The sequence below is a fragment of the Apteryx rowi genome, unplaced genomic scaffold, assembly GCF_003343035.1.
Source record: "Apteryx rowi isolate R43461 unplaced genomic scaffold, aptRow1 scaffold_404, whole genome shotgun sequence".
NCBI lineage: Eukaryota > Metazoa > Chordata > Aves > Apterygiformes > Apterygidae > Apteryx > Apteryx rowi.
This window is the reverse complement of record NW_020450572.1, coordinates 181218-202988: the sequence shown is the minus strand read 5'-3', so window position 1 is coordinate 202988 and position 21771 is coordinate 181218. Positions and strand designations below refer to the sequence as shown.

The window sequence follows — 21771 nt, the reverse complement described above, 5'->3', positions numbered from 1 at the left end:
CAGTAAATGGCACTACAAGCTTTCCTAGGCACCGTTAACTAAGCTTTGCACGTGTGTTTTAGAAACACCGTCTCTAGGGAAAGAGGTCAAGTCCTACTCCAATTTATCACTTGCCTGCTTTACAGACATTAGCACTGTAGATGTCTAATATTTTGTAGATATCGCTCTAATAAGCGCTGAACTTCTTTTATACAATATACAGAAAAGAGAACAATAAATTCTAATTCAAGAAAGAGGTAATGAGGCTAAGAGGCTCCATGTCCCTCTGCCAAGCTTATAAACCATGTAAATAGTACTATTAACAAGGAGGAAACTTTTTAAAATCAGGTTATAATGCTGTTTTAATCTTGCATATCTGTGTTTTACACAAGATGTTCCTGTATGTTCTGTTGCAGCACATGTGCAGTTAAGCATCTATCATCTCTACCGCAGCCCACTCTCTAAATTCTTTGGCATTAGACTAAAGTAACTTGAAATAATAATTAAGAAACTTATGCTGTTTTGAGGAAGAAAACAATACTGTATCAAGCTGTATAACCTATCAGGCAAAACAGAATTAAATCATTAGGATATCTTCTCACAGAACAGCTTGTTATGTCCACAAGGGAAGTCCTGAAAGCAAGACTAGACTGAAAGCAAAAAAATAATCTCCAAGTTCCAACACACACATACACAAAAMCCCCTTATTTACATACTTTAATCACTGTGTTTTGCACTGATAGATTATAGTATTTTTCTGCAAGTAACTCTGTGAGAGACTGATTGCTAGATAATAACTCTTAAAGATCATACAGAAACTAAATATGGGTAATGATTACATTATGATGGCAACGTAATGTCATAAATGGCTACAACATTCAGCTTCCTATGAAATGCACACAGTCTTACTACACTAAGTCACAATGTTTCACATTAAAAGAGCAACAAAAAGACATATAAATATTTCTTCTCTTTAAAGAAACTTTTCTGAAAGGCTAGGCAGCTGAGCAGTATGCAACTGCCCTCTTGGATTTACGACCATTTCCTTTATCCTGTAAGTGGTTAATTTAGTACACATATGTCCACAGTAGAATATAACAGGCAGTTTTAACCTACTATAGGTTTTCTCATTTACATCTATGGCATCAACTATAGAAAACAGAGAACATGCTTTTATAAGTGAGAGACTTGAAAGGGTGACTTGGTTACTAAACCTTCCTAGAGTACTGCCTTAGTAAGCCGAAACCATGTACCTGAGTGGAGTTAGATAGTTGGTTTTTCCACGGCTCCTCTGYGCTGCTGGTCAGGTTTGTGCGGTTATGAGGTAGAGAGAGTGCGTTTCGCTGCAGGTAAGGCACGTTTCCATTACTTCCACTTTCTGTTATGTGATTATTGCCTATCAAAATAGTGTCTGTACTACCCAGCGTTCTTGCTGTGCTGCAGGGAATGGGGCCTGCTGGAAAGGGTCCATTAGCCATAGGCTGCCCGGGGCAGGCGGGACGGATTCCACGCTGAGCGACGTTAGGCACTCTGGTTAGAGCAACCTGCGGCTGCTGACCAGAGACAGAGTTTGTAGGCAGTGATGAGTCAGCTGTTGGCCCATTAGGAATTCCAGTAGATCGTACCTGTGCAACTCCTGTTTGTCTCATCTAACGGAAGACGAACAAAGCACAAGAACATTAGTTATGGAATTTAACAAGCAAAGATTACAGATGGTTTTTAGTTTTATTCCACTGCTCAGTTTCAATTTTATACAGATTTTAGGATCTTTCCCGTTGCTTTTGAGAAATAAGATGACTGTCATGCTCACAAATGGCGCTGAGTGAATTTTAAGGTAAAGCTATTGGCACGCTTTTCTTCTAGGCTCTCCAGTCTGAGTGTTAGCATTTTACTGCTAAAGTTGGACACTAAGAGAGAGAGAAGTGAACAATGAGCAGGAGGGAAATGCTGTAATATGGGTTACTACAAGTAAGTATTTTTTAAGTAAGACTACTTGATGTGTCCACTCATTTTAATTTGAAAGTGCAATTTAAAAACTTTTACATTATCTGGCAGTCCTATAATAAACAGAGCTAAAAACATTAAGTTGCAACCAGCAAACCACAATTAAACATTATACAACATTTCAAAAAAAGATGACTTAATGTAACATAGGTAAAGAACATGAAAAGCCTGCACAACAGACATTTTACAGAATTCAAGAAACAAGACACCATCACTGACAAAAGTTTGGTAGAATAGAAAAATACTTTTATTCTCACCTGCTGGTGTTGCTGCATCAAGACAAACTGACTCTCCAGCTGTTCCAGCATAAGCTTCTGTGCTGGATTTAGATTATTTCGGTTTGCACGCAGCTGTTCCAAGTGCTGAAAAAATAGCAGTACAGTTCAGAATCATTAAAATTGTACAAGATTTTTAAAAACTTTCTTGCATATATTACAAAAAAAATTATCAGCAAAGATGAGACTTGTAAAGCTGAAAACATGATCAAGATTGCTGCTGCAGACCCAAACATCTTTCCCTACGTTACGATGTAACCAAAGCTTATTATTACTTACTAAAATTTAAGAGACTTTCAAAATGATTTGAGCATACAAGTAATACTATAACCAGACTAAAATTAAGTGAACTGGCAGTGTCAGAGAAAAAAATATCTTAAAGTATGAATGTATATAATTCTTATTATCATTAGGTAAGTATTGATATTTTTTGTATTGTGTTATTCTTGCATTACTATCTTTAAGTGCAAAGTAAATTCAACTTATTGTCACACAGGAAAATATAAAAAACAAACCCAGAAAACTATGCAACTTAATTATGGAGAACAATTTCTTAAGATAGGAGACTGACCTCATTTACAACTGGTAATTTAAGCATTTATTACCAAAATTCTGATCTTTGTATTCAAACTACTCAGCATACACAATTATTCTACCAGTCAGGCTGTTTCTAAATGGTCTGACATAAATGTTGAAACTGTGGAACAACAAAAGTACTATCCAAGACGGAAGGGTGCATGTGGAGAGGAAGTCCAAAGTTGTGCTATGCAAAATGCGACATACAGAGACATACAGACAGTTGTTTGCATTGAGTGTTCTCAAGTACACCATTTAAATTTCTTTCTCAAAAGCAAAAAAAAGTAAAAAACCAAAGCAGGTTTACTTTAGTTCGTTTCAAGTCTGCATATATTATTTTTGTATATCCTGCTCATTTTCTTTGCTTTGACTACGCTGCATTAATAATGCATAAACAGAACTGAAGTAGGAGTATTAAATAACGGGTAATTCATCCTGCTTTGATAAAACGTATTTGCAAACTATCAATTAAAAACATCCAAGGTTATCTGAAAAATGGTTAAAGACAGCTGATGCTAAAAAAAGGGGGGGGGGGGGAACCCCAATATCAATTCCTGGATTAATATTAGCTTTCATTCTGACATTCTCTGTTTGAGATGGACTACAATGAATAAAACTAATCCAGACATGTAAATGATTGTGAGATGAATGCAGGAGCTACATGGCAGGGCATGTACTGTGCACACATACACAAGCTAGAAACAGTGCTCTTCAGGTGCTCTTCTGCTCTTTTTTAAAGATGTCTAAATAGGGTAACAGGAATCAGAAAGATTGACTAGTATGTACAACAGTAGAGGCAGCCCTGCTCTCCTCTCTAGCGCTGCGGGCACAGAGGCTTTGGAGCAGCACTGTTCTTGCAGCCCACCAGTTTTGTGCAACCAATACACATCCCTCCTCCACTTGCACAGTGCAGCCCTGGAGGCTGCTGTGTGGCCATAGCCCCTTCCCCATCTGCTTTCATTAGTCGGGCTGTTTAGTGTGCATTATGTACCGTGTTGCAGCATTTAAAAGGCTGAATTAGAACAGGTAAAGGTTTTATTCACTCTCCTCTGAGATGGCCTGCGTCATATCTTTCTGGCTTTCCTATTCATGTGTGATGGAACCTTGTCAAGCTATTGCTAACAAATACTTAGACAGAGAAGCCTACTCCTGTCACTGGCTTAAGGAGGAGGAAGCTGGATCTGGAAAAAGGCAAAATGGTAAAGATGCCTGAAAGGGGAGAAAAAGCAGTAGGGTATAAAGTAAGCGGAGAGAAATAATGATATGCATAAAGAGGGAGAAATATAAAACAGTGATTAGAGAGGACCGGGGGAGGGGAGGGGAGAGAAGGGGAGAGAAGAGGAAGGGAAAAAGCATGCAACACTGTAAAGCTAACATTGTTCAGCTAAAGAAGAAGAGCTGAAGAGCTGTATTGGGGTTTAAGGGGAATACTGCTCTATCAACCAATGTTCCATCAGTGGCACTATGGTTGGCACTATATTCCCTTTTATTTTTCCTTGCATCCAAATTAGTATCTGTGATATATGGGTGAGGGTGTCCACATGATTTTCAAAATATGCAATTCCTGCTGAAGTTCACTGCAACCCCTAATGAACTGAGGAGACAACAGAACATGATGACACTAAGACCTGAAACAAGATTTTAAAAATAAAATCTAGCATTTCATATAAAGATATTAAATGAACTTAACTACAGAAAAGTAGTACCAGATTTCATTTAAGTAATTTTGTTTTGTAGAATGTGCAAATTTGTTTAGACAATTTGATAAAAGAAGCTACCTCACTGGAAAAAGAGGATATTACAATAGTTCTACACCTCTTTCAAAATCCCTGACATTACACTAGGCAGCAAAATTCAATTGGCACACAAGAGTGTAACATTTGGCATATATATATTTTTAAATTTTCATAAGAAAAAAGAATTACTATATAGTCTTACTTTATAAATTATAGAATTCATACAACGGAAGTATTCAGTTTCTACTATAGACCACTAGTTGAATTAGAATTCATTTGATTTTTTTAAAATTTTATCTAATTTACTAACCTTACATATTCCATAGAGAAGCTATAAATATTACCATAAAGAAGCTATAAATATTAGCACAAGCTGTATTACACTATGCAAATTATTTGGGAAGTATTCCAGATATATTTTCTTAAAAAACAAGTGACAAAAAAAATCAAAGCTTCTAAAGATCTTTAAAATACCTACCTGTAATTTCTGTGGTGTCAAGCACCAAGAGTGAATTTGTTGCTGTACAGGAGTATGTGACACTGTATGGCCACTGCTCCAAACATCTGAAGTATTCTGAGAGAAAACATTACGTTAAAATGCTTGAATATCAAAGGGCCAACATCAGTTTTCCTAATATCTAGACTTTAACTTATTCATGAAAGAACTAATCACAGTTTCAATAACAATTTATACAAAGAATATACTAAAACACGCCAAACCTCAATCTACTATTCCCATACAGTATCAGAGTACTTAGGGGAAAAAGTAGATGATATTTAATACCATAATGACAACAAATCAAATCAAATTACGCAATTAACTTAAAGGTACACTACTTTTAAGACTGAATACTTTATCTACTGTAACATTATTACATGATGATGAAACATTTGAATTCTAAATATAAGCAAAGGCAATAGACATGATGACATGGTAGTTTCCCTCTCTAACTTTAATCAGACTATGATTGTACTTATTCAGAGGTTAGTATAGCATAGTGCCACCAATCTGCACTGCCCTTATGAACTTCCTATCTGAACTGTAACCTCCTACTGAAACACATCACTGAAATATGTTTCCTAAAATTCCTAAAAACATTCCCCACCTTGATGCCAAAGGATGAAAATTTACAGCACAAATTCTGTGCACGCTGCATCATTTTAATGCATACTTCTATAAAATTTTGGCTGGGGGCTCTTTAGTTCATCAGAATATATACCTTCGTTGGACTAGATGTTCTTTTCCTCTTGGCAGGACTGGTCAGGTCATCTACTTGGCTAGAAGGAATCATGTGTAGTGGCAAGGATTGCTGTGAAATTGGTGTTTGAGTGAGGCCTAGTACAGGTTCAGTATTTGGATGATGAGGTTTACAAGCCTAAGAATCACAGAAGGAAGACAAAAATATGGTTCTATATATTCTTAATTCTTTTCTTTAAACTACATATTTTAACAGCCCACATATTTTAAAAGGGCCGTGCAGATATACTGAAGCTGATCTCAATAATTGAAAAATCAGTTTCCATATGGTCATCAATGGAGGAATGTGTACCTTTCATGGGATTATTAAACCACTGTAGCATTTCTATTTAAGATGAAATTTTTCAAAATCATGAAAATCCACAAAGGTTCTAAATTGGTACCCCCATATGTCTCCCATATTATAGGGAGCTTTTTCTTGATCTAGTATCCCTTGCAAATAAATCAAAGGCTTTCTATTAATAAAAGCCAGTCCTGTGCTCAATAAAATAAGCTTGACCACTATAGATTTTAAAGAACCCTTAAAGCTGGGCACCTGCAGAACATAACCCAACTTCTCACCTGCTGTGCTGTGTTCATGGCACCCTGCCTGGAGGTAAGCTCTGCGGGGATTGGTAGGCTCCATGCCTCCTCAATACTAGGAAGTAATTTAGTTTTATTCTGTAGACTACCTTGTGGAAGGTTACACAACTGAGCCTAGGAAAAATTATGTAAAAAGCAAATTTAACACAAGCCTACTTTAGTAAGAGCAAGTCCATGAAATCTTCCTAAATGCTGTAGCTAATTACGTCTTAAAGAGAGGATAGATTTAAAATTTGGGGTTTTAGAAAGGTGCTAAGTATAAAGAGGGTAACCAGAATATAAACCTTTGTGAGAATCAGAACAAAGATGAGCTCTGGATTCAGAGGTCTCATAATTCTTTTTTTCTGAAATTGCAAACAAGAGTAAAAGATAGTGTGTGTGTGTTCTCTCTATATATGCTATGAGAACTTAAAAATGTAGACAATACAAAGAAAAAAGCAAAGTGATGTAAAACAGTATGTATTGATTAAATGTGCAAAACAGCATTGCTTATAAGGAATTAAGTTCCACTTAAAAATGAAGAAATAAAATACTACAAGCTATGATATGCTTACAATACACATGAAAACAGGTTATACACACCACAAACAATTTTAAATTAAATTTGTGTGTTACTTTTCCCCTCCCCTCTGCTGTGTATTTGGAAGAGTATTTCCCTTTTCTTAAAACATTAGTTTTACCTGTAAATACTTTATCCGTGCTGCAAGTGCAGAGGTATTACTACAATTTTTGCTCCTAGTTGCRTTTAAGTAGCATTTAATGGCATCCTGAGGCTGGTTGCAGGACTCATAGAGTGTGCCTAGGTCCATCCAGGCTGCAGCATGGCCATGGTCCAATTGTACAGCACAGATATAGGCCTGTAAAGCATCCATAGGCTGATTTTGCTGTTGATACAGCACACTGAATAGAAAGATTAGTAAAGTTGAAAATTAATAACAAAGTCAAAATACAAAGAAATCAAATATACACATCCACCCCCAAACCCTTAATAAACTTTGCCATTATATAAAGCAGAGTAATAAACATGAACAGCACATTTTTAATATCTTAGCATGCAAAGTTCATATACATAGCATATTTGATATTTAAAAACTTTGAGAAAGCAAATACAGTTGTATTATTTTAACTTCAAATCAGACATGTCTGACAGAATATAAAGGTAAAAATAATAAAAAAACCCTACAATCCACTTGAGAGCACAAAAGAATTAAAAAGCTGATATTCTTCATTTATATTTATATATTTATATATATTTATATATATTATTTATATATATTAGCAATGAATTATAATACTGTATTACCCTGTATCATTCTTACCCTATAGAACACCATGTATCTGCACTTGCTTCTGATTTATCAATAGATTGCCTATAAGATATAAAGGCATCCTGAACTTTCCCAATACTTGAATAGCACCTGGGAGAAGAAAAAAAGAACTTTGGTAATATTTATAGAAAGGGATAATTGAGCATGGCTTACCAAGAGTGGACTGACAAACGTTAAGTCATGCAAATACATACTCATCTAGATGAATCCAAAACATCTGCTGTTTCTGAATGCCAGGCACAAGCTGATTCAACAAAATTCTTAATCAAAATGTATTACTAATTAGTTATTTGAAAAGTACACCAAAGCTGTTTAAATGCTAGCTTATTGCATTTGTAAGGAAAACAGAAGTCATACCACATTTTGAAGATTTACATTTGTTTCACTTGTGAGAGCTCATTGGTCAATAGGAACAATATTTACTTACAGACAGCATTATAAAGAAACAATAAAGCTACCTATTTCATCAGACAAACTGTTATGAAACTTTATGTTCTACAAGTGTTTCATAATTATTATAGAGAAAATAATTCAACTGTGATGCTCCTTGTTTGCCTGGAAAGCCTTTAATGTGCATCTCTCACATCTCAAATGAACTTTAAAGTAATGAAAAACAAACCAGTTAGATCCACTACATTTAGAGAACATGAAGATTTGCAAAAATTTTGCTGTTCTGGATTTTTTCATAATTTCTTACTTGAATATTATGTACATATTGGACCTTCAAAGATATTTTGACATTTTAAGCAGAAATATCAGAACTCAAAATAAAGCTGCAAGAAGGGAAGGGGAAGAGAAGAATACCTACCTTTTTAATGAAAACCTTCAAATAAATAAAATACTTCTATATATGTGTATACTTATCAGTTTTATTTACAATACCTATTCTCTTTATATTGTTTGTAATAAGTTCCCTCATTGGAAAAAAACTGACAACTTTCAAAACACATAAATAACAACAGAATATTTATTCTAGTAAAAAAACCAAAAAAAACACAAAAAAAAACATAAGCAGAACAGTAAGAACAATACAGACCAAGATCCATCAAATATGCTAGAATCTCACATATTATTAAGGTACACTAGGAAAGGAATACAATAAAATCTAGTGGTGCTTTGCCTAGAAATATCTACTACTAAGTTTCAATGAAATGTTTCAAAAGATAATTTTAATAGAAATCTAACCTAAATTTCAATAGACATATTTAAACCTGTCTGCTTATCATATACATGAATACTCCAATTAGTATAACACTAACACTTGAAACAGGGCTGGGGGGTTTTTTGGTATATTTTTGCAAGGTAGTCAGGAAACTAGCTTTAAAATGACTTGCAACCCAGTTTGGAGGACAACCAGAAGAGGAAGGAATTACCCAAGGAAATACATGAGGAGGGAAAAAGAGGAAGAGTGAGTGCACAGCCCTGTAACTCTGTTCCTTCTTCCTGTTCTCTCTTCTCCCTTCAGTGCAGGGACTGGGGTGGCCCACAGGAAGATTTTTGCTCTGGTCCTCTCTCCTCTATGAGATACTTTCCATTCCCCATTTCCTCCTTCCCCTGCCTTGTTTGTAGTGTCCTAGGTTTCACTGTAACTGCATTAGCGCCCTGGCACCATAGGAGCAGGAGCACAGCTTTCTGCACATACACACACACACACACACACACACACTCTACGGAGCGCCGGCTCTGCTCTGCAGCACTCTTACTTGACTTGCTCTAGGCATGTGGAACAGGACTATTGAGGTAGAAGGATGAGGACAGGATTTTAGTCCAGTGAATGATAAGATGTTACCTGGCTCATTTTCCCTTTTTCTCTCCACTCCTACCCTAGCCTTTTGCCCCTCACACTCATTGAGTGTTCCTCCCTTAGCCTGCAGACTGCCAGTTGAAGAGCCCTGTCTTAAAGGAACAGCTGCAGGAATATAATTAGGATGACCAAAAAAAAAAAAAAAAAAAAGTTCCAGTTGTACATGACCAGAACCTCCAAGAAAATCAGCTGGAAGATACAGTTGTTAGTATATTATTAGATATGAATCATGCAAAAATAAAATTATAGTTTCCACTTAACAGAACTGAGCTGTTCACATGTGAACTCACATTGCCCTCATAAAAAATTTCAAGCTTATAGAAGATCAATTGTATCTCTATTCTGCAGAAATCCAAGTATTTCAAGAGTTACTGATAATTTGTATAAAATACTCTAAACTATTTTCTTAAAAAAACAAAAAAACAAGAAATCAAATCAAAGTCATCAAATTAATACTATTTACATCTTGGAATAAAAAGTTCATTTTAAAGTGAAAAATAGTGTCTGCCAGTACAGAATTAATGCAATGCTTAAGTACAGACTAGAACAGATTCATCTGAGCTATTTTGGCCTAATGTTTAGCTGTAATATATTCTGTTTATAGAAGACATACACCTGCGAGAATACTTACAGCTAGTACAAAATTTGATTAAGACTAAAAGGCAGATTCTGAGAAAAGTAAAAGATTAAGAATAATGAAAAAAGTATGAAGAAAAACAAAACATTTTTACAGACCATTTACCAAAAAGAAAGAATAAAAGTTGTAGTATGAGGAAGACATAAAGGAGAGCATGAGGAAGACACAGAAGAACAGGCAGGGCAGACTCAGATTACTGTAAATGTGCAGACTAACTAGAAAAGCAGGACCACTTCTGGCAGGACCATCTGCCACAGCTTCCCAAAAGAAACTTAATTATAAACAAAGAACAAAAGAACACCCCCCCATTCCAAATACAAACATAGTTACAGTGTCTATAAAGTCAGTTCTCACCTTCCAAGGAAATACCAGGATTGGCCAGAATTTGGATCTGCTTCTAGAGATTTCTGGAGATACTGTATAGCATAGCTTTCCTTGGTTGTCTTGTCTCCAAGCTGATCCACGGTGTGATGCATCCAGCCTACAAAAAGAATCATAAGTGGCAGAAGTGAAATTCTCAAAGACCATTTAACACTTTGGCAGAGTATGATACTGATAGCATCAGCCCTCTTTAAAAAAGTAACATCAATCAACAATAATAGCACTTACATTCAATATTATGAACAAAACTTTCAAAATTTTTAAGTCTTATCATATACATGACAAGATGTAAGGGCAATAAGTCAAGATGACTTTCAGGTGCTTTTTAATCTTTTGTTTAAATCATTTTTCACAAGGTTGTAGAATAATTATGAACTGCTCAAACTTTTAGTATAAAAGTCAATCTGAAAATGTTAACTCTTTTCTTCTCTGAATATAGGCTCCTTCCCTGTCACTGTGAAAAAATATCACCATTCTTCCTGTCATGCACATCAATTATCTGGATATTATGTTCAGTTTACCCCTTTCCTTCTAAATCCTCCTATTCACGCTACATCTACATTTGGCCAATTCCCCAACAGAATATTGGTAACAAATTTTTTATCTCCACTTAATTCTTTCTTCTGTTACCCTTACATCTGCATTGCTAAAACATCCTCTCCTTTCACCTTGACAAATGCAATCACCTCCGATCTACATTCAAAATTCTGCTGAAAAGATCATCTTATCTCCTTATCTGACCATGTATCCTATTCTTTCAAATGCCTTATCTTTCTTCATTATATTAGACAAACTATTTATCCCCACCTCAATGCCCCCCACAGTCCATGCTCTCGTATCATCTTTCATGTGCTGTTAGGATGTCAAAAGGTATCTCTGCTCCACCAATGATGCAAGACGTGGTTACCATTTCAAAAAAGCACCTTCATCATCTTCTCAAGCTGCTCCCCATCTGCCTTTATGCTTAAATGGATTTTTTTTTAATCGTTCATAAAATCATCTCACCGCCATTCCTGCCATATGCACAAGGTCAGGCAGCTGGCTTGCTGAAATCACTACATACTACACTGATCAATAAAGTCTTCCTGTTTCTTTAATCTCCATGTACTTGTTGGATGAAGCAGTGGATTATTAAGACATTTGTAAACTGTAGGATATGACAACAGACAGTCCTTATGTTATTATAATGCCCTGTCCATAAAATGTGCCCTGTGGAACCCTATGATACAAATTTTGTAAAATATCCACACCTTGCATAAAGTTCAATTTACATTCAGAATTGTACACATATATCTGCAACTAAATGTACATTTAAAGCCTCCATCAACTAAATGTCAAAACCCTAAGCTTACCCTTTTATGATTCAGTCTAACTACATGAACATGTAATACCACTCAAATGATCAAAGTTTGCCTACCTCATCTGAAATGCTAGACAAAGTAAAACAAGGCTGAGAAGTGAACTGATCAGTATTTGCAGCATGATTTCACACTCTGCATTTAGCCTATGCTTTAAATATTTTATTCTGCCTGTTCTATATATCTTATATTTAATTCCAGTCTTACAGTTTGTTAATAGTCACAGTGGCACTTTTGCAAATGGAAGGCAAACTTCGAAACTTTAAAAAAGGCAATCTAGGAGAACATTGTGAGTACCACTTGCTTGAGGTATTTAAGAAATACCACTTGGAAATCATGGTCAGGAGCAGAACTTTGAGTATTTCAAGGACTGCAAGAAACGTCAGGTTAGGAGCTAAGTGGTTACTGTGCTGACAAAGAGAGTACTTTATCTTGTTTGAAGATGGATGAAGTCCAAGTCTACCCATCAGAAAATGAAACAAAACAAAACACCACATATCTTTTGCAGAGACATGTAAGATACAAACTTGCTTTTGTGGACTTCATGAACGAACTATGATTTTGACTGAAATCTCAAGTACTGAAGTTCATAAATATATAGAAGATATTCACATCTTCAGAAAAATAAAATGCTTATGTGAGGGTGGTTATCAGAATACACCTGTCTAACTGTACAGTGGGGACAAATGTGTCAGGTGCACTGATACGAAGCAAAGTCCGAATGTGAGCGGTATTTCAGAAATCATAAACAAGGGTAAAAAAAAAAGACATTAAACAACTTCCTGAATCTTCAGAAATGTTGTGCTCCGATGCCTATTTTCTGCCTAATCAGAAGTTTGCCGGACTGAAAGATAACATGCTATATCTTCAGGGGATCTTTATTGTGGTTCATTGATAAGAAGCAAGAATTTACTTCTAGGAGATAGAAATGAGAACTAGCAGTCCCAGTCTAGTTTCACTGCTGAAACAAGGGCTGCTTCCTGACTTTATCTCCCTATGCAGAGAGGTGAAAAATGCAGAAGGCAAGGGAGAGGTTGAGGTAGAATAAACAAACTAAAGATTTCTACTTGAATAGCATATGTGAAGGAAACCGGGTCTCTTTTCTGCTCATCAGTAAAATGAGGAAAGTACTGAAAGCAACCAATGGAGGAAGATTCTTTTTGTTTTATATTAGGCCCAACTGAATACACTTAGCAACCTTCCAAATTGGAGACTGCAATGATAATTGGTCAAAATTTCTCATAGAAAAGGAAGCTGAGAAACACCATCCTAAGCATACTTTGAGTGAATTTTTTCTGGATCTGATTATAACAGTCGATTGGAAAGTGACTCCAAATAAGGAAGAAAAAATATTAATGCCCCCAAAACACATTCTGGAACCATAGCTAGCTAAAGAATAACCAGTGCAACAACAGTGAAAGACACTAATTCTAAACTTACAAGAGCAAGCTTCTTAATGATAAATATAAAATATGGCTGAAAATATCATTAGACATAACAGTCAGTGGCTCAAATGAAGGCAAGGTCAAACCATACTTTGTTTTCATATTCTTGGATTTTGCAAGAGGGTTGTTTGCTCTTCTGTAAGGGTAGAACCCTGTTAAGCTGTGAAGCTTCTCATTTTCTTCAGGACCTACCCCAAATTCTCAGCTAGCACACTAACTACTCTTTCACTGTTGGGACATCTTCAGTATTATTAATAAACAAGAATGGAGATTTTGTCTATAGTTCCCAAATGTTCCAGGCTCTTTTCCAGGGCTTTACAATCTAATTTGCAACAAATCACTGTGTTTCCTCAGCAAGGTGATGTGCTAGCCTCACTCATGCAGCAGTTGCTTTTATTCAAGCTTATAAGTCACTCTCACGCCGAGCTTGATCCCATTGCTCTTTCTTAGATAAATGTCATCATCGCAGCCTCTGAAGAAATGAGCCTCCTCCCTGTTGTGGCAGCTCGTGATGTCTCACCGAATTACAAAGACACCAACCTAGGAAGCCCCTAGCTGAAAACCACTGAGCGAGTGTTTTGGGAAGCTCTAAGCAGATCCTTATCCTTATGTTGTTCTTATGCTCTTCCCTATGCAACTGTTGACCACAACTGGAGAAAAAGTACTGTGACAGATTGATCTTCAGTCTCATCTGGTATGGCTGTCCTTATTTAATGTCATTTTACATAAAATGGTGAAAAGAATTATTGTCTGTAAAGAGCATGAAATGGAGAAAAAAAAAAGAAGCAGCAAGCTGCACTTATCTGACTGTACATTTTCCCGTTGTAACTACTGGAACTAGTCGGCATGCATCAGCTCAAACACATGCATGTATTTCTCAGAATCACAAGGTTCCCCTCCACAGTGATCTCACTGCTTTGGAAACCAGCAGCAAGAGCAATGATTTTCATAACTCTCTCACAAGATATTTAAACTTGCCTAAATGTGAACTCAATAAACATTAAATAGCTGAGGAAAATCAACAAAGCGAATTCTAATGCCAAAACAATTTTTCTATTTGAGTAGAAAAAAATTCAACACAGAAATACAAATACATTTTTATTGTTTTTTGTCAATAGCATTCTGGCCAATAGTAGGTATTTTCCATTATTTTTTCTAAGCATCAGTGTACCACCCAAGCTACTCTTCCTGAGGAGGTGTTTTATTACCAGCTACTAGAGTCTATATCTGTGGTAAACACCATACTCTGATAAATACGGCAGTTATTAACAGTTAAGAGCAAAAGGAATTATATTATTCTTTGAATGTCCTGGTTAAGGCCATTCTGCCCCTTTCTCCACAAAGAGGCTATCCACACCATCGCAACAAGGTGACCTGTGCTAACTGAGTAGGGGAATTTAATCCAGTTTTAGACAGCAAACAAGTGTCATAATCATTGCTCTTATTGCTAGCACAGACAACTGTGGAATGATTTTATGAATACAATTATGCCTTTGTTTCTCATGTGACAACATATATCAAATGGAGTTCAAAAGCACTATTCAGATATTTTGGGAAATCTGTCTTCCATGGACAGTCTATGCGTATAGACTTTCTAGAGAAAATCTCTGACAATTTGTATTGGATAGGATAATAACAACTTAAAAAAAAAAAAAATCAAAGGGGAGACTGAAATGGAAGGAATGTTGTCATGGGACAGCAAAAAGATCAGTGCCTAAATTCCAGCAGTTTCATTTGTGGTTTCGCACAGGAAAAAAATAAATAAAACAAAATTCAAAGGCCAAACAGATTAGTCCACTTCACTCAAATGCATAAACAGCCTGCATTATAAAAAAAGAAAGCACTGTGGCCACAATGCAGTGTCAGTTCCTAATCAGAATTCAATGACCACTATGTGAAGGAAAAGAAAGATGGGCATAAGCAGGCCAAATTAATATTTAAGGTATTAAATTAGGTGAATAACATGGAGAAAGTGAATGAAGAAATTTGCATTGGATTGAACAATTTTAAGAAAATATTCTGGAAATACTTTTATAAAGCATATAGGAAAAATGCAGTTTATTCTACCCACTCATCGGAAATTTTGGATTAAGGATGAATCATCAACTTTCTATAAATATGGAAAATAACAATTTTTAAAAAATAATACTTTCCCTCTTTTTATGTGGTTCATTTTACATAATCCCACCATAAACTTTTTAATCACAGGAGTATATTTTCATTAAATACTACAGTTAGGAGAAAGAAAAGGTAAATTTTTCATCCACAGTGTTCTTCTAATCTACAACAGAAAAGTGTATTTTGGTTTCCTGTATTTCGCCCAGCTATTCAGGGGATGTTTTGATAAGCAAGAAAGAGAATACAGAACTCTAACTGCTGCCTTTTCTCTGAAAAAATCACACCTTGCCGACCAACACCCTGTAGTGCAGATTCTGCATTGTGTCCGAGAGCTTTTTAAATTCGTAAGTTTAATTAAAATCTTTTCCTCCTCTCTTATTTACTTAACTATTTACTGTTATGTTCTATTTGGGGTGAAAATCTCATGTATGATATTTAGTGACTATGACTCACACTGGAAATGGAGCTTTAAAAAAAGCCTGCTGAATGCAAAGATGGAAAAAGAAACACACAGAAAAATAAAAGTTGATTTTACATACCTAACTGCTGTAAGACAGTTGCTTTTACTTGTGCAGGAAGGTTTTCGATCTGCAAAAGTTGTTCATAAGCTTCCTTTGCAGAGTGATACTTTCTCTGCAAAAGGAAAAAAGTAAATGGATTAATCATAAAGCTTACAACAGATCATCAATAGCAATGATTTCACAGCACTGACAGCACACAAACACATTGACAAAAAAATTCTAGAACTTTTTTTTGCATACAGTGCATATGAAAGCTTTAATGAGTAATGTATATATATGCTAGTAGAATAACTTTCATGAAATATAGTATTTAGTATAAATTGAATACTTAAAATAATAGATGGAAATTTGCAAATTATTAAATTTGGTCAGCTCCTCGTACGTGCATTATGCTTCTTACACTAAAATGAGTATGTTTCTAAGGGGAATGCTCGAACATGAGTCTACAGCTGAAAAAACCTACACATAAATTCCTCCTAGTAATTTCCAAACAGAAATGAAGGCCATTAATAGTTGCTAGCTAGTACAATTTTGCCTCTCCCCTTCTTTTTAAAGGTCTTCAGTATACTTGAACTGCCTTTCAGTAACTGAAGCATTAAGTATTTGTCCTGGTAAGAATACCACCATATGAAGAACAATATTGAAAGCATACCCATGGATTATGCCTAGAGAACGAAGAAATGCTATCTTACTATTTGCCAAATAATTTAAATGTGCCTAAATCATGGACATGTTCAGTTCGTCATTCACTATAAATTCATAAATACACTTTTTCTGGGTTGGAATCATGGTCTGTATTGACTTCTGGAACAGTATGAGATGTTTTGTATATTTTAAGGGGTTCTGGATAGATGATTTTTTCGGATAGGATCAACTTTTGTTTATCTTCACATTACCCGAACAATAATTGTTTAACAGTAAATGTATTTTAAACGCCTAATTCTTCTGTTCTTCCTCTTCCACAGAAGTCTAGAATGCAAAAATTCTGAGGCCTGTTAGTACTAGTAAATATTCTTGAGAGTTTCTAAAAATTCTACACATTTAAGAAAAATATGCTTTCAGATAATTCAGTATTAGACCTCATTCTGACAAACAGATGAAGAGTGTACTAAAAGAATTGGGGCCACCTAAAGCAAATGATCATGACTTAGTGTCATTTGTTTTATGCAAAGAGTACATAGTACTGACTACTGTTTTTTTAAGAGGGACAATTGGGGAAAAAAATGTAAACAATATAAATACTAGAAGTTAAAAAAAAAATTATTAGGTTTTTCAGATCCCACAATCACAAAAGACAACTGTGTTGATTTTAAAACCTCATTCTAGTCAGGAAGAAAAATTAAAGCAGTAATTACATACTTTGAAATGGAACAAGGGGAAGTTGGTAGAAAAGGTTTTTAATTGGTGTTCATGAAATGCAGACAACTGGTAAGAAAACAAATAGTATAAATGAATAAAATATCCATGGCTAGCAAAATAAAAACAATCAGGATTCTTGTTTTTAATTTAGCATTGGGAACAAAATTCATAGTTAATGACTATGAAGGATAAGCAACTGAACAGAAGTTCACAGTATAGCATGACAGCAGGGACAGCAATCTGGATATAAAATAGAAAAGTACTAGTGACCTAACATCCCCACTTTGAGAAAGATGTTTACATATTAGGAAGGATTCAGAAAGACCTGCTAGATTAAGGCATGTTTTCCAGATCTAGAACCGTTTTTACTTCTGTTGTTTATGATTTACCCTTTAGAGATCTGTCTACATATATGCCTTAAAATGTCTAATGTTTACATTTATTTTTGTTTAGATACTTTAATTTCAAAGATTGAAATATATTTCCCTTGATGCTTGGCTGCATCACAAATGGTCCTAGAAATGGGGAAAAAAACCTCTAAAGATCATCTTTCTTTTGAAACTGTAGAAGCTAGTATCCTAAATGGCTAGAGGGACAGGCATTGCCACAGATGAAGTACAAGAAACCATCATTAAACACCAGGAAAAAACACCACTAGCTCTTATCATCACTGGGCTATTCTGTTGTTCAGAGGGTGGCAACCCATCATTTAACCTTCAGTACTGTGAACGTAGATAAATGAGGAATGAATTAACTATTTGCTTCAACAGCAGAGAGCAGATATATGGAGGGGTCCAGGAAATGGTAGCACTGTGTCCTTCAGAAGAAACCAAGCCTTCCTCCAAAATCATCTCTTCATGGTGCCCTAGGTAATGATTCAGAATCAAGCCAAGACCCTTTGTGGCCTACCTGATTTCTCAAAGTTTCTTAAATCCCAGAAAAGGACATAGCCCTTAACCAGAACTGCAAGACAAACTAGGTCTAACTGGAAAATGCACTGAAACTTTTTGGCTCTGACTTGTGTTAAAATAAAGTTACCATTGCCTACAAATGCCAGTTACAAAGTTTAGATTAGATTAAACACAAGTAACATTGGTCACACAATTATATAAAGCACCTGCCATGGTGACCTGATATTTTCAACTTTCTATTTTACTCTAGTAGATCAAAAGAGCTAACATGTCAGGGATGCTTTGTTATATGAACTTGTCAGATGTGCTCCAATTCTCAAGACGAAATCTGGATGGCATCCAAGTAAAAAGCCTTTTTAATGTGTTACAGAACCACAACAGTCCATGAAGTTTCTTCATGGTGGTTTGGGATGGGGAATTCCTGTCTTATAACTGTTGTACAGTTTTCTGAAATGAAAAATTCTACTGCACCAAGAGCATTCAAAAGAAAATATTTTGTTCATCAGATTTATGATTTCTGTTTATACATGCACACCTACTCAAAGTCATTTTATTTGGTGCCATCGAAAGACAAAACTTTATCAAGCTACTTTTCAATTGACTGAAAATGTAGAATTTATGTCTGTCACCTGTTTTATTTACAACAGTTTTTTTTCATGTCACATCTCTTCCTCAGTCATATTATACTTATAAACATGATGAAGAGTGTACAATCTCTATCGTATGACTTGCTTTTAATTGACTTATAATCTGGACTCTCAGTAAGTGTTCCATAACTTCCCAAAAGAATCATCTAATAAAACTCTGTGCTAGGATTTGATACAGAATTAACAACACAGCTTTATCTGCTATCAGCCTCAGATCTCAACTGCTTCTGTCACATAAATTTAATTAAATTTGAAAATTACATGCCAAATACACATAAAAGGCACCTTGACAACTGTTTTCGATTCTATTGTGTGTGTATATATGAGAAACTATATATACATAAATATAAAAAACAAATCTCATGAAAGAATTTTAGTCCAAATTATGTTCAGTTTTTTTGCCCTAAACTTGGGTGGGTAATATGCACAGGGACAAGTAAATATACCAGTTTATTAAAATAGCTAGCCCATTTTTAGCATGACAGTCCACATGCATGATATTTTGAACTGAACCACAGTTGTGGTTCCTTAACAAGTTTCCTTAGCGAGTCAATACTGAAACCTAACTTTCATTCACAAAAGCATCTATAATCAGCTGAATTGCATAGACTGATTACATCACATAGTTAGAAACATGACCATTCTTTATAAAAAGGAGCTTACCTGGATTTCATATAAGTGGGCAATGTGAAACTGAACTGTAAGAGTGGGGAATAAAAATTATTAATCATAATAAACAGACATCAACAGTTACAACACCATTTTTCAAGCAAGGAAAAAACAATGTTTCAAACTGACCAATGCAAAACCAAGATAAATTACATTTTGCAAATACAAAAAATAATATATTGGTTTATATTGATATTTTATGTTTAATAGAAAAGCACTGACAGAAAATAAATATGTATCCTAGCAAAGCGTTAAGACTGCAAAGAGATACTGCAAAAAAGCCATCTATGAGTTTTATTCATATTCTGAAATGCAGAGCCCACTAACCTTTTTGGAAACTTAGCAATACAATCTCTTTCTGCAAAGATGCACAAAGACAGAATATAGGTAGTATTTTCTGTACATAAACAACTTAGAAAAAAACTTTTATTTTTTGTTTTCATTCAGCTGCCAAGGGACAGACTACCTGAGTTACACAACAGAAAACTATACATTAGGCACTACAAGTACTATACAGGGTCTTAAATTTAGACTTTTTTTTTTTTTTTTAGGCACTGTCTTTTCTCAGTTAAACCAAACTTGAAGTGTTAATTACAGATGGTATTCTGACCATTGCTGTAGAAGATCCTAATACCTCATACTAATTACATAGAATTGCAGAGTAGTACTAGCAAACTTTGCTGACTCTTGGAGCCAAGAAAATCATTTCTGGAGGGGAAACAGAGTATGGATTACTTCACTCACAAAACATGAGACTGAGACAAGTTAGAAAGTAGGCCTACACATGTGAGAAGACATGTATGCATGTGCAGGAAGGAGAAGGAAAATGAAAGTTAAAGAGTAAAAACTCTAAAGTGTTTGAGAACTGCCAGCTTAGAAGACCAGTCATGTACCATGGCTAAAGCTAGTCGAGATGAGCGTCATCTTTACTCTCATTTCAAGAGGGGGGGGGAAAAATCCTTTGAGACAGACTTTTAAGTGAAGTCCTTGAGGACTGCAAATAGGCAAACAACAGTCTCTGAGTTAAGCTATTTTTATCTTGATTATGAACCAACTCAAATACTGATTTCTTTCTCTCAAAGCTGTAGCATAGCCTAACAGAAGTTTATACGGATACTTCAGAGTTCCAGGTTTTCTCTTAGTGCCATAAGGGATGGGAAAAAATCTCTTTGTGAAATGCTTTGTCCTTTACTATAAAGAAGGTACCTTACTGCACCTCAGAAACCAGATCATAATGAAACACACCATCTAAAATTTTAATAAACTTTTTGTATTCCTTGCTAAAGGGCACATTACACACCCATTACATTCACCACATCATCAAACTTCATTCTGCACAGATGAAAGAAAAACCTCTGCTTTTGTTTTGGGGAGTTCATTATTTAATAACCTTTTCTTTCCCAGCGGCAAAACCCCTTCAGTGATAAGCTATAAAAGAAAGCCATACCATGCAGGGTAAAGAAATTAAAGGTGTCACCTTAGAGACTGCCTGAGTAATATGAAGACATGCTTAGTACTCCAATATTTCTGCTAGGAAGAGAGTCACTATAATGCTGTTACTCATTCAGCCTACTTCAGAAATGCAAAGGGTAGGATTAAAGCTATCTCCAGCTTTTATGTGACAGCACTTAATAACCTGGGTCAGCAGCACTGTGCCAATGCCTATGGAGCAAAGCTCTTATACGAGCACGTAACTCTACACAGAGCTGGGGGTGGGGAGAATGTGGGGGAAGAGTGAGGAAAACCTTGCAAAAATTCAGAGATGACATTAAAAACTGATAAAATTAGTCAGAAATAATATGAAATATAATAATGAATCATATGTCTGGTAAAAAACAATAAAAGCATATTGACTTAGTAAGAATTCTGCAAATAACTTTACAAAACTATCTGCAGCTGCTCCTGATAAGTGACATAACTTTGGAGAGGATCTCATAGCACAGCTGGCTCCTTGATATTGATATAGCCAGCAGTTTAACCTTAATAAAACCTCTCACTTTATTTACCCTTGCTGATAGAACAATGGCAATTCCATACACCTTTAAATTAGAGAAATAGAACAACGCTTTTAAATACTTTATCTAATGCTTCTGAAGTTAGTCTCATGAGGTTAACTTAAGCTCAATGCCAGGTGTGGCATGGAAGTACCATAAAAAGTGAGGGAATAACTTCCCTCACAACTA

General features: G+C 35.4%; 1 protein-coding gene across 8 annotated transcripts in view; it reads right to left on the bottom strand.

Annotated features, from left to right (window-relative positions):
* KDM6A (lysine demethylase 6A) overlaps positions 1–21771 on the bottom strand; it is a 158393-nt gene that overhangs the window by 41682 nt on the left and 94940 nt on the right. For 3 of the 8 annotated variants that reach the window (XR_003255152.1, XM_026075463.1, XM_026075464.1), the window contains exons 8-18: positions 19583–19617; positions 17362–17427; positions 16021–16114; positions 10534–10660; positions 7730–7828; positions 7091–7310; positions 6390–6524; positions 5791–5946; positions 5049–5144; positions 2241–2345; positions 1233–1628 (exon numbers count right to left, since the gene is read on the bottom strand). Coding sequence is in view for 4 of the 8 variants with exons in the window: in XM_026075463.1 (XP_025931248.1) it covers positions 1233–1628; positions 2241–2345; positions 5049–5144; positions 5791–5946; positions 6390–6524; positions 7091–7310; positions 7730–7828; positions 10534–10660; positions 16021–16114; positions 17362–17427; positions 19583–19617 (1529 nt within the window). In the remaining 4 variants the exon portion in view is untranslated. The remainder of the gene's footprint in view (positions 1–1232; positions 1629–2240; positions 2346–5048; positions 5145–5790; positions 5947–6389; positions 6525–7090; positions 7311–7729; positions 7829–10533; positions 10661–16020; positions 16115–17361; positions 17428–19582; positions 19618–21771) is intronic. The other 5 variants (XR_003255153.1, XM_026075465.1, XR_003255155.1 and 2 more) reach the window with 3 other exon arrangements.